The 13575-nt window shown below is 42.3% G+C and overlaps 1 protein-coding gene across 1 annotated transcript in view; it reads left to right on the top strand.

Moving 5' to 3' along the window:
* The window catches only part of LOC142923326 (uncharacterized), a 48897-nt gene that overhangs the window by 2150 nt on the left and 33172 nt on the right, over positions 1-13575 (top strand). The window contains exons 2-3 of the mRNA XM_076064394.1: positions 262-511; positions 11597-11759. Coding sequence (XP_075920509.1) covers positions 262-511; positions 11597-11759 — 413 coding nt within the window. The remainder of the gene's footprint in view (positions 1-261; positions 512-11596; positions 11760-13575) is intronic.

Below are 13575 nucleotides of genomic sequence, written 5' to 3'. Positions count from 1 at the left end.
TCACCCACCCACCCACTCACCAACCCACCCACCCACCCACTCACAAACCCACCCACCCACCCACTCACCCACCCACTCACCAACCCACCAACCCACCCCACTCCAACTAACCAAACCCAAACCCATTCCCCTCCCCCACCTCCACACTTCTGCTACCACAGCCACCACCACCACCACAGCCACCACGGCCACCACCACCACCACCACGGTCACCATCACCGTGGGCGACCCCCGCGTGCTCCTTTGCGACCTGCCGGACAGCGAGCCCCTGCCGGACGGGGCCCAGTGGCGGTGGACCCCGGCCCCGGGGGGCCGGCCGGGTGCCTGGGCGGCCGCGGTGCTGTTCGTAGGCACTTGGTCGAACGCGGGCGTCCGCGTCCAGGGCGGGGTTGGCGTCCACCAGCCGGCCCTGTTCCTAGCAGCCCGAAACTTCACGCTGATGTTCGGGGACTACCGGGACGAGTTTGCGGGCAGCTACGACTGCCACTTCTCGTGGCACGACGGCACGGACGTCCGGAGGACTGTGTACCGGGTGGTCACGGCCAGTGAGTGGTGGTGGTGGTGGTGGGTGGTGGTGGTGATGGTGGTGGTGATGGTGGTGATGATGGTGGTGGGTGGTGGTGGTGGTGGTGATGATGGTGGTGATGGTGGTGGTGATGGTGGTGGTGGTGATGGTGGTGGTGGGTGGTGGTGGTGATGGTGGTGGTGATGATGGTGGTGGTGGGGGTGGTGGTGATGGTGATGGTGGTGATGGTGGTGATGGTGATGGTGGGTGGTGGTGATGGTGGTGGTGATGATGGTGGTGGTGGTGATGGTGGTGATGGTGGTGGTGATGGTGGTGGTGGTGATGGTGGTGGTGGTGATGGTGGTGATGGTGGTGATGGTGGTGATGGTGGTGGTGATGGTGGTGGTGGGATTTGTGCGTCTGTTGTCTATGTGGTCACGTGATTATAGAATTTCGATGCGAAGCTGTTGCGACTTGCGGGGATCCGTATTATCGGTTGTTTCGGTAAAGTCACCAACTACCAACCAACCAACCACCAACCACCACCACCGCGTAAGAAGGGAACCAATACAATAATAAAAATATTAAACGTACGGTTTATTATTTTTTAAAATTGTTTTATTGTTTCCCTTCTTACGCGACGGTGATGGTGGTGGTGATGGTGGTAGTGGTGGGGGTGGTGGTGGTGGGTAGTGGTGGTGGTGGTGATGGTGGTGGTGATGGTGGTGGTGACTTTACCGAAAGAGTCAAGAATTCGATGATAGAATTTTCCCCGAATTCGTCTGGCGACAAAACAGCTGTATTGAGATGTTTAAAACACCAAGCTGCAACTCGTAATGAAGGTTTTTTTTTGGGGTGTGTTAGATCGCGTTATTTATAAACGTGTCGAAACCCATTGTGGCGAATTGCCCGACAATGATGATGCTGGGGATGTAGTTACCAGCGGAACGACGCAGTACAACTCAAAACTGTAAATGTTGTGGGTTCACTCTTCAACAATACACCGGTGTAGGGCTAAAGTAGTGAACTATTTTGTGTGCTTTTTGTCAACGTGACACTTTTTTTTGCTGATTGGCCGTGTCGGGTGGTGGAGAGGGCTTACGACACATTTATAAATAACTCGATCTAACACACCCCCAAAAAAACCTTCATTATGAATCACCATTATCATCACTACTATCATCACCATCACCAATACCATCACCACCACCACCAATACCATCGCCACCATCACTACCATCATCACCATTATCAGTTTAACACGTTAGCAGGCTTTCGCGACCAATATTATTATCATTAATAATAAAGATTTTTTTTTGGGTGTTAGATCGCGTTATTTATAAATGTGTCGTAACCCTCCACCACCCGACACGGCCAATCAGCAGCAAAAATAAAGTGTCACGTTGACAAAAGTCACAAAATAGTTCACTACTTTAGCCCACCGGTGTATTGTTGAAGAGTGAATCAACAACATTACAGTTTGAGTTGTACGACACAGTACAACTCAAACTGTAAATGTTGTGGATTCACTCTTCAACAACACACCGGTGTAGGGCTAAAGTAGTGAACTATTTTGTGTCCTTTTGTCAACTCGACACTTTTTGTGCTGATTGGCCGTGTCGGGTGGTGGAGAGGGCTTACGACACATTTATAAATAACGCGATCTAACACCCCCCAAAAAAACCTTTATTATGAATCACCATTATCATCACTACTATCATCACCACCACCATCACCAATACCATCGCCACCATCACTACCATCATCACCATTATCAGTTTAACACGTAGCAGGCTTTCGCGACCAATATTATTATCATTAATAATAAAGATTTTTTTTGGGGTGTTAGATCGCGTTATTTTTAAACGTGTCGAAACCCATTGTGGCGAATTGCCGACGATGATGATGCTGGGGATGTAGTTACCAGCGGAACGACGCAGTACAACTCAAAACTGTAAATGTTGTGGGTTCGCTCTTCAACAATACACCGGTGTAGGGCTAAAGTAGTGAACTATTTTGTGTCTTTTGTCAACTCGACACTTTTTGTGCTGATTGGCCATGTCGGGTGGTGGAGAGGGCTTACGACACATTTATAAATAACGCGATCTAACACCCCCCCAAAAAAAACCTTCATTATGAACTTCACCCTTATTGTATATAGTTCTAAATGGTGTGATGTTGAACGTGTAGCTTCTGTTACAATGTCTACACAGGGCATGGAATGTTACGTAACGTCACCCTTTTACACACACACATTACAACTAATTACTAATCTACAACGCATTACTACTAATCGTAACCATTGATTGATTACCAATCGATTATATAATTACTGCACCTGAAATGAGTTAAATGATGATGACGTCACCCTGCTGCTGTTATATTTAAGACCGGGAGCAAGTGGAGAGGGCTTTAACATTCGGGCGAATTGCCCGACAATGATGATGCTGGGGATGTAGTTACCAGCGGAACGACGCAGTACAACTCTAAACTGTAAATGTTGTGGATTCGCTCTTCAACAATACACCGGTGTAGGGCTAAAGTAGTGAACTATTTTGTGTGCTTTTTGTCAACGTGACACTTTTTTGTGCTGATTGGCCGTGTCGGGTGGTGGAGAGGGCTTACGACACATTTATAAATAACTCGATCTAACACACCCCCAAAAAAATCCTTTATTATGAATCACCATTATCATCACTACTATCATCACCATCACCAATACCATCACCACCACCACCATCACCAATACCATCGCCACCATCACTACCATCATCACCATTATCAGTTTAACACGTTAGCAGGCTTTCGCGACCAATATTATTATCATTAATAATAAAGATTTTTTTGGGGGTGTGTTAGATCGCGTTATTTATAAACGAGTCGGAACCCATTTTGGCGAATTGCCCGACGATGATGATGCTGGGGATGTAGTTACCAGCGGAACGACGCAGTACAACTCTAAACTGTAAATGTTGTGGATTCACTCTTCAACAATACACCGGTGTAGGGCTAAAGTAGTGAACTATTTTGTGCCCTTTTGTCAACGTGACACTTTTTGTGCTGATTGGCCGTGTCGGGTGGTGGAGAGGGCTTACGACACATTTATACGCGATCTAACACCCCCCCAAAAAAACCCCCTTATTATTAATGACGATAATATTGCTCGCGAAAGCCTCCTAGCGAGTTAAACTGACCAAACTGAAACTACTGACAAGGGAATCATGTCACTGCTAAAACCGCACAGTAATTGCCTTGTCTGCCTATTTACGGCGACTTCACTGTCTGCTTGTGCCTGTGCTGGTCCGCTCTACTTGAATGTCTATGTGTGTGTGTGTGTGTCTATGTGTGGGTCTATGTGTGTTTGTGTGTGTGTCTATGTGTGTGTCTATGTATGTGTGTGTGTCTGTGTGTGTCTGTGTGTGTGTCTGTGTGTGTGTGTCTGTGTGTGGGTCTATGTGTGTGTGTCTATGTGTGGGTCTATGTGTGTGTGTGTCTATGTGTGTGTGTCTGTGTGTGTGTGTCTGTGTGTCTGTGTCTGTGTGTGGGTCTATGTGTGTGTGTGTATGTGTCTATGTGTGTGTCTATGTGTGTGTCTGCGTGTGTGTGTCTGTGTGTGTGTGTCTATGTGTGTGTCTATGTGTGTGTGTGTCTATGTGTGTGTCTATGTGTGTGTGTGTCTGTGTGTGTGTGTGTCTGTGTGTGTGTGTGTCTGTGTGTGTGTGTCTATGTGTGTGTCTATGTGTGTGTGTGTCTGTGTGTGTGTGTCTGTGTGTGTGTGTCTATGTGTGGGTCTATGTGTGTGTGTGTGTCTATGTGTGTGTGTGTCTGTGTGGACTCGTCCATCTAAACATAGATGGACTCGTCCTTCTGAACATAGATGGACTCGTCCATCTGAACATAGATGGACTCGTCCATCTGAACATAGATGGACTCGTCCTTCTGAACACAGATGGACTCGTCCATCTGAACATAGATGGACTCATCCTTCTGAACATAGATGGACTCGTCCATCTGAACATAGATGGACTCGTCCATCTGAACATAGATGGACTCGTCCTTCTGAACATAGATGGACTCGTCCTTCTGAACATAGATGGACTCGTCCATCTGAACATAGATGGACTCGTCCTTCTGAACATAGATGGACTCGTCCTTCTGAACATAGATGGACTCGTCCATCTGAACATAGATGGACTCATCCATCTGAACATAGATGGACTCGTCCTTCTGAACATAGATGAACTCGTCCATCTGAACATAGATGGACTCGTCCATCTGAACATAGATGGACTCGTCCATCTGAACATAGATGGACTCGTCCTTCTGAACATAGATGGACTCGTCCATCTGAACATAGATGGACTCGTGCTTCTGAACATATATGGACTCGTCCATCTGAACATAGATGGACTCGTCCTTCTGAACATAGATGGACTCGTCCATCTGAACATAGATGGACTCGTGCTTCTGAACATAGATGGACTCGTCCATCTGAACATAGATGGACTCGTCCTTCTGAACATTGATGGACTCGTCCATCTGAACATAGATGGACTCGTCCTTCTGAACATAGATGGACTCGTCCTTCTGAACATAGATGGACTCGTCCTTCTGAACATAGATGGACTCGTCCATCTGAACATAGATGGACTCGTCCTTCTGAACATTGATGGACTCGTCCATCTGAACATAGATGGACTCGTCCTTCTGAACATAGATGGACTCGTCCTTCTGAACATAGATGGACTCGTCCTTCTGAACATAGATGGACTCGTCCTTCTGAACATAGATGGACTCGTCCATCTGAACATAGATGGGCTCGTCCATCTGAACATAGATGGACTCGTCCATCTGAACATAGATGGACTCGTCCATCTGAACATAGATGGACTCGTCCATCTGAATGACTGTCAAATCGCTCTCCGTGGTGCTAACGTTAAAACAAACACCGCCACTTTTTTCAAAATGTCTTGCTGTGGTTTTCACACCTGATGATGATTGCTTGTGTTGCAGTCGAAACGTCGTGAGAATTCCATTGTTTTATATTTTTATTATTTTATTGATTCCCTTCTACGTGGTGGTGACTTTACCGAAAGAACCAAGAATATGAATCCCTGCAGTCACGAAAGCTTTAAATCAAAATTTTGTGTGTAGTAGTGTAGTGTATAGTGTAGTGTATAGTGTAGTGTATAGTGTAGTGTATAGTGTATATAGTAGTGCATAGTGTAGTGTATAGTAGTGTATAGTGTAGTGTATATAGTAGTGTGTAGTGTAGTGTGTAGTATAGTTTATATAGTAGTGTATAGTATAGTGTATATAGTAGTGTATGGTGTAGTGTATAGTGTAGTGTCTATAGTAGTGTATATAGTAGTGTATATTGTAGTGTGTAGTATAGTTTATAGTGTAGTGTATAGTGTAATGTATATTGTAGTGTATAGTGTAGTGTATAGTGTAGTGTTTAGTAGTGTATAGGGTAGAAGTATAGTGTAGTGTTTAGTAGTGTATAGTGTAGTGTATAGTGTAGTGTATAGTTTTGTATATTGTAGTGTATAATGCAGTGTATAGTGTAGTGTATAGTGTAGTGTATAGTGTAGTGTATAGTGTAGTCTTTAGTGCAGTGTATAGTATAGTGTATAGTGTAGTGTATAGTAGTGTATAGTGTAGTGTATAGTATAGTGTAGTCTATATTGTAGTGTATAGTGTAGTGTATAGTGTAGTGTAGTGTATAGTGGTGTATAGTGTAGTATATAGTGTAGTGTATAGTATCGTGTATAGTGTAGTGTATAGTGTAGTGTATAGTAGTGTATAGTGTAGTGTACAGTAGTGTATAGTGTAGTGTATAGTAGTGTATAGTGTAGTGTATAGTGTAGTGTTTAGTAGTGTATAGGGTAGAAGTATAGTGTAGTGTTTAGTAGTGTATAGTGTAGTGTATAGTGTAGTGTATAGTAGTGTATAGGGTAGAAGTATAGTGTATATTAGTGTAGTGTATAGTGTAGTGTATAGTGTAGTGTATAGTAGTGTATAGTGTAGTGTATAGTAGTGTAGTGTATAGTAGTGTAGTGTATAGTGTAGTGTATAGTGTAGTGTATAGTAGTGTAGTGTATAGTAGTGTAGTGTATAGTGTAGTGTATAGTGTAGTGTATAGTGTAGTGTAAAATAGTGTAGTGTATAGTGTAGTGTATAGTGTAGTGTATAGTGTAGTGTATAGTAGTGTATAGGGTAGAAGTATAATGTAGTGTATAGTAGTGTAGTGTATAGTGTCGTGTATAGTGTAGTGTATAGTGTAGTGTATAGTAGTGTAGTGTATAGTGTAGTGTATAATAGTGTAGTGTAGTGTGTAGTGTATAGTGTATAGTAGTGTAGTGTATAGTAGTGTAGTGTATAGTAGTGTATAGTAGTGTATAGTGTAGTGTATATTAGTGTAGTAGTGTATAGTGTAGTGTATAGTAGTGTAGTGTATAGTAGTGTAGTGTATAGTGTAGTGTATAGTAGTGTAGTGTATAGTGTAGTGTATAGTGTAGTGTATAGTTTTGTATATTGTAGTGTATAATGCAGTGTATAGTGTAGTGTATAGTGTAGTGTATAGTGTAGTCTTTAGTGCAGTGTATAGTATAGTGTATAGTGTAGTGTATAGTAGTGTATAGTGTAGTGTATAGTATAGTGTAGTCTATATTGTAGTGTATAGTGTAGTGTATAGTGTAGTGTAGTGTATAGTGGTGTATAGTGTAGTATATAGTGTAGTGTATAGTATCGTGTATAGTGTAGTGTATAGTGTAGTGTATAGTAGTGTATAGTGTAGTGTACAGTAGTGTATAGTGTAGTGTATAGTAGTGTATAGTGTAGTGTATAGTGTAGTGTTTAGTAGTGTATAGGGTAGAAGTATAGTGTAGTGTTTAGTAGTGTATAGTGTAGTGTATAGTGTAGTGTATAGTAGTGTATAGGGTAGAAGTATAGTGTATATTAGTGTAGTGTATAGTGTAGTGTATAGTGTAGTGTATAGTAGTGTATAGTGTAGTGTATAGTAGTGTAGTGTATAGTAGTGTAGTGTATAGTGTAGTGTATAGTGTAGTGTATAGTAGTGTAGTGTATAGTAGTGTAGTGTATAGTGTAGTGTATAGTGTAGTGTATAGTGTAGTGTAAAATAGTGTAGTGTATAGTGTAGTGTATAGTGTAGTGTATAGTGTAGTGTATAGTAGTGTATAGGGTAGAAGTATAATGTAGTGTATAGTAGTGTAGTGTATAGTGTCGTGTATAGTGTAGTGTATAGTGTAGTGTATAGTAGTGTAGTGTATAGTGTAGTGTATAATAGTGTAGTGTAGTGTGTAGTGTATAGTGTATAGTAGTGTAGTGTATAGTAGTGTAGTGTATAGTAGTGTATAGTAGTGTATAGTGTAGTGTATATTAGTGTAGTAGTGTATAGTGTAGTGTATAGTAGTGTAGTGTATAGTAGTGTAGTGTATAGTGTAGTGTATAGTAGTGTAGTGTATAGTGTAGTGTATAGTGTAGTGTATAGTAGTGTAGTGTATAGTAGTGTAGTGTATAGTAGTGTATAGTGTAGTGTATAGTGTAGTGTATAGTGTAGTGTATAGTGTAGTGTAGTGTATAGTGTAGTGTATAATAGTGTAGTGTAGTGTGTAGTGTATAGTGTATAGTAGTGTATAGTAGTGTAGTGTATAGTAGTGTAGAGTAGTGTATAGTGTATAGTAGTGTAGTGTATAGTGTAGTGTATAGTGTAGTGTATAGTGTAGTGTATAGTAGTGTAGTGTATAGTGTAGTGTATAGTGTAGTGTATAGTAGTGTAGTGTATAGTGTAGTGTATAGTGTAGTGTACAGTGCAGTTTATATTAGTGTATAGTGTAGTGTATAGTAGTGTATAGTAGTGTAGTGTATAGTAGTGTAGTGTATAGTGTAGTGTATAGTGTAGTGTATAGTGTAGTGTATAGTGTAGTGTATAGTGTAGTGTGTAGTGTAGTGTATAGTGTAGTGTAGTGCATAGTGTAGTGTATAGTGTAGTGTATAGTGTAGTGTATAGTAGTGTAGTGTATAGTGTAGTGTATAGTGTAGTGTATAGTGTAGTGTATAGTGTAGTGTATCGTGTAGTGTATAGTGTATAGTAGTGTAGTGTATAGTAGTGTATAGTGTAGTGTATAGTGTAGTGTATAGTGTAGTTTATAGTAGTGTATAGTGTAGTGTGTAGTGTAGTGTATAGTGTAGTGTATAGTAGTGTAGTGTATAGTGTATAGTGTAGTGTATAGTAGTGTAGTGTATAGTGTAGTGTATAGTGTAGTGTATAGTGTATAGTGTAGTGTATAGTGTAGTGTATAGTGTATAGTAGTGTAGTGTATAGTGTAGTGTATAGTGTAGTGTATAGTGTAGTGTATAGTGTAGTGTATAGTAGTGTATAGTGTAGTGTAGTGTATAGTGTAGTGTATAGTGTAGTGTATAGTGTAGTGTATAGTGTATAGTAGTGTAGTGTATAGTAGTGTATAGTGTAGTGTATAGTGTAGTGTATAGTGTAGTAGTGCATAGTGTAGTGTTTAGTGTAGTGTATAGTGTAGTGTATAGTGTAGTAGTGTATAGTGTAGTGTATAGTGTAGTGTGTTGTGTAGTAGTGTATAGTGTAGTGTATAGTGTAGTAGTGTATAGTGCAGTGCATAGTAGTGTAGTAGTGTATAGTGTAGTGTATAGTGTAGTGTATAGTGTAGTAGTGTATAGTGTAGTGTATAATGTAGTGTATAGTGTAGTGTATAGTGTAGTGTATAGTGTAGTGTATAGTGTAGTGTATAGTGTAGTGTATAGTAGTGTAGTGTATAGTAGTGTATAGTGTAGTGTATAGTGTAGTGTATAGTAGTGTAGTGTATAGTGTAGTGTATAGTGTAGTGTATAGTAGTGTATAGTGTAGTGTATAGTGTAGTGTATAGTGTAGTGTATAGTGTAGTGTATAGGTAGTGTATAGTAGTGTATAGTGTAGTGTATAGTGTAGTGTATAGTGTAGTGTATAGTAGTGTAGTGTATAGTGTAGTGTATAGTAGTGTAGTGTATAGTAGTGTATAGTGTAGTGTATAGTGTAGTGTATAGTGTAGTGTATAGTAGTGTAGTGTATAGTGTATAGTAGTGTAGTGTATAGTGTAGTGTATATTAGTGTATAGTGTAGTGTATAGTGTAGTGTATAGTAGTGTAGTGTATAGTGTAGTGTATAGTGTATAGTGTAGTGTATAGTGTAGTGTATAGTAGTGTGTAGTGTATAGTGTAGTGTATAGTGTAGTGTAGTGTATAGTAGTGTATAGTAGTGTGTAATGTATAGTGTAGTGTATAGTAGTGTGTAGTGTATAGTGTAGTGTATAGTGTAGTGTATAGTAGTGTAGTGTATAGTGTAGTGTATAGTGTTTGGTGTAGTGTATAGTGTATAGTAGTGTAGTGTATAGTAGTGTATAGTGTAGTGTATAGTGTAGTGTATAGTGTAGTAGTCATAGTGTAGTGTTTAGTGTAGTGTATAGTGTAGTGTATAGTGTAGTAGTGTATAGTGTAGTGTATAGTGTAGTGTGTTGTGTAGTAGTGTATAGTGTAGTGTATAGTGTAGTGTATAGTGCAGTGCATAGTAGTGTAGTAGTGTATAGTGTAGTGTATAGTGTAGTGTATAGTGTAGTAGTGTATAGTGTAGTGTATATGTAGTGTATAGTGTAGTGTATAGTGTAGTGTATAGTGTAGTGTATAGTGTAGTGTATAGTATAGTGTATATTAGTGTAGTGTAGTGTATAGTAGTGTATAGTGTAGTGTATAGTGGTAGTGTCGGTAGTGTAGTGTATAGTGTAGTGTATAGTGTAGTGTATATTAGTGTAGTGTAGTGTATAGTAGTGTATAGTGTAGTGTATAGTGTAGTGTATAGTGTAGTGTATAGTGTATAGTGTAGTGTATAGTAGTGTATAGTGTAGTGTATAGTGTAGTGTATAGTGTAGTGTATAGTAGTGTAGTGTATAGTGTAGTGTATAGTAGTGTAGTGTATAGTAGTGTATAGTGTAGTGTATAGTGTAGTGCATAGTGTAGTGTATAGTAGTGTAGTGTATAGTGTATAGTAGTGTAGTGTATAGTGTAGTGTATATTAGTGTATAGTGTAGTGTATAGTGTAGTGTATAGTAGTGTAGTGTATAGTGTAGTGTATAGTGTATAGTGTAGTGTATAGTGTAGTGTATAGTAGTGTGTAGTGTATAGTGTAGTGTATAGTGTAGTGTATAGTAGTGTATAGTAGTGTGTAGTGTATAGTGTAGTGTATAGTAGTGTGTAGTGTATAGTGTAGTGTATAGTGTAGTGTATAGTAGTGTAGTGTATAGTGTAGTGTATAGTGTAGTGTATAGTGTAGTGTATGTGTAGTGTATAGTGTAGTGTATAGTGTAGTGTAGTGTATAATGTAGTGTATAGTGTAGTGTAGTGTGTAGTGTATAGTGTAGTGTATAGTGTAGTGTATAGTAGTGTATAGTGTAGTGTATAGTGTAGTGTATAGTGTAGTGTATAGTGTAGTGTATAGTAGTGTAGTGTATAGTGTAGTGTATAGTGTAGTGTATAGTGTAGTGTATAGTGTAGTGTAGTGTATAATGTAGTGTATAGTGTAGTGTAGTGTGTAGTGTATAGTGTAGTGTATAGTGTAGTGTATAGTAGTGTATAGTGTAGTGTATAGTGTAGTGTATAGTGTAGTGTATAGTGTATAGTTGTGTAGTGTATAGTGTAGTGTATTTTAGTGTATAGTGTAGTGTATAGTGTAGTGTATAGTGTAGTGTATAGTGTATAGTGTAGTGTATTTTAGTGTATAGTGTAGTGTATAGTGTAGTGTATAGTGTAGTGTATAGTGTATAGTAGTGTAGTGTATAGTGTAGTGTATAGTGTAGTGTATAGTGTAGTGTATAGTAGTGGGGCAGCAGCAGCAGCAGGGGGTGGGAGGGGCCAGCCGGACGTCCGAGGCCCACTGGGCTCCACTGTCCGCTCCTCTGCCCGCAGGTGACCGCCTCACGACCCGGCAGCAGCGGCAGCGGCAGGAGGCGGAGGGGGAGGAGCCAGAGGAGGGGGAGGAGCCGGAGGGAGGGCCGCGTGACGTCGCAGGTCGACGGAGCTTCGGCGAACGGCAGCGGCGCTGGAGGCGGCTCTGGGTGCCGCGAGGAGGGGGGGAAGGGGGAGGGGCTCCGCGTGCCTCTCGCGTGCGTCTCGGCCGGAGCCGCGGCGCTCGCCCTGGCCGGAGTTGTCTGGGCGGTGGCAGCGCGCAGAGGTGAGGGGGGTGGAGGGTGGGGAGGGTGGTGGTGGTGGTAGTGGTGGAGGTACAGGTGGTGATGGTAGTGGTGGTGATGGTGGTGATGGTGACGATGGTGGTGGTAGTAGTGGTGGAGATAGTCGTGGTGACGATGATGGTAGTGGTGGAGATGGTGACGATGGTAGTAGTGGTGGTGATGGTGGTGGTGGTGATACAGGTAGTGGTGGTGATACAGGTAGTGGTGGTGATACAGGTGGTGATGGTGACGATGGTGGTAGTGGTGGTGATACAGGTGGTGATGGTGATACAGGTGGTGGTGGTGATACAGGTAGTGGTGGTGGTGATACAGGTAGTGGTGGTGATACAGGGGGTGATGGTGATACAGGTAGTGGTGGTGATACAGGTAGTGGTGGTGGTGATACAGGTAGTGGTGGTGGTGATACAGGTAGTGGTGGTGATACAGGTGGTGGTGGTGATACAGGGGGTGATGGTGATACAGGTAGTGGTGGTGGTGATACAGGTAGTGGTGGTGATACAGGTAGTGGTGGTGATACAGGTAGTGGTGGTACAGGTGGTGATGGTGATACAGGTGGTGGTGGTGGTGATACAGGTAGTGGTGGTGATACAGGTAGTGGTGGTGATACAGGTAGTAGTGGTGGTGATACAGGTAGTGGTGGTGATACAGGTAGTAGTGGTGGTGATACAGGTAGTGGTGGTGATACAGGTAGTGGTGGTGGTGATACAGGTAGTAGTGGTGGTGATACAGGTAGTGATGGTGGTGATACAGGTAGTGGTGGTGATACAGGTGGTGATGGTGATACAGGTAGTGGTGGTGATACAGGTAGTGATGGTGGTGATACAGGTAGTGGTGGTGATACAGGTGGTGATGGTGATACAGGTAGTAGTGGTGGTGATACAGGTAGTGATGGTGGTGATACAGGTAGTGGTGGTGGTGATACAGGTAGTGGTGGTGATACAGGTAGTGGTGGTGATACAGGTGGTGATGGTGACGATGGTGGTAGTGGTGGTGATACAGGTGGTGATGGTGATACAGGTAGTGGTGGTGATACAGGTAGTGGTGGTGGAGATACAGGTAGTGGTGATGGTGATACAGGTGGTGATGGTGATACAGGTAGTGGTGGTGATACAGGTAGTGGTGGTGATACAGGTGGTGGTGGTGGTGATACAGGTAGTGGTGGTGATACAGGTAGTGGTGGTGATACAGGTGGTGATGGTGACGATGGTGGTAGTGGTGGTGATACAGGTAGTGGTGGTGATACAGGTGGTGATGGTGATACAGGTAGTGGTGGTGGTGATACAGGTAGTGGTGGTGATACAGGTAGTGGTGGTGATACAGGTAGTGGTGGTGATACAGGCGGTGGTGGTGGTGATACAGGTAGTGGTGGTGGTGATACAGGTAGTGGTGGTGGTGGTGGTAGTAGTGGTGGTGATACAGGTGGTAGTGGTGGTGATACAGGTAGTGGTGGTGGTGATACAGGTAGTGGTGGTGATACAGGTAGTGGTGGTGATACAGGTAGTGGTGGTGGTGGTACAGGTGGTGATGGTGATACAGGTGGTGGTGGTGGTGATACAGGTAGTGGTGGTGATACAGGTAGTGGTGGTGATACAGGTAGTAGTGGTGGTGATACAGGTAGTGGTGGTGATACAGGTAGTAGTGGTGGTGATACAGGTAGTGGTGGTGATACAGGTAGTGGTGGTGGTGATACAGGTAGTAGTGGTGGTGATACAGGTAGTGATGGTGGTGATACAGGTAGTGGTGGTGATACAGGTGGTGATGGTGATACAGGTAGTGGTGGTGATACAGGTAGTGATG

The sequence above is a fragment of the Petromyzon marinus genome, unplaced genomic scaffold, assembly GCF_048934315.1.
Source record: "Petromyzon marinus isolate PM22_M1 ecotype Great Lakes invasive population unplaced genomic scaffold, UKy_Petmar_22M1.pri1.0 PM_Scaffold_42, whole genome shotgun sequence".
Taxonomy (NCBI): Eukaryota; Metazoa; Chordata; class Hyperoartia; order Petromyzontiformes; family Petromyzontidae; genus Petromyzon; species Petromyzon marinus.
This window is presented reverse-complemented; position numbering and strand designations above follow the sequence as displayed.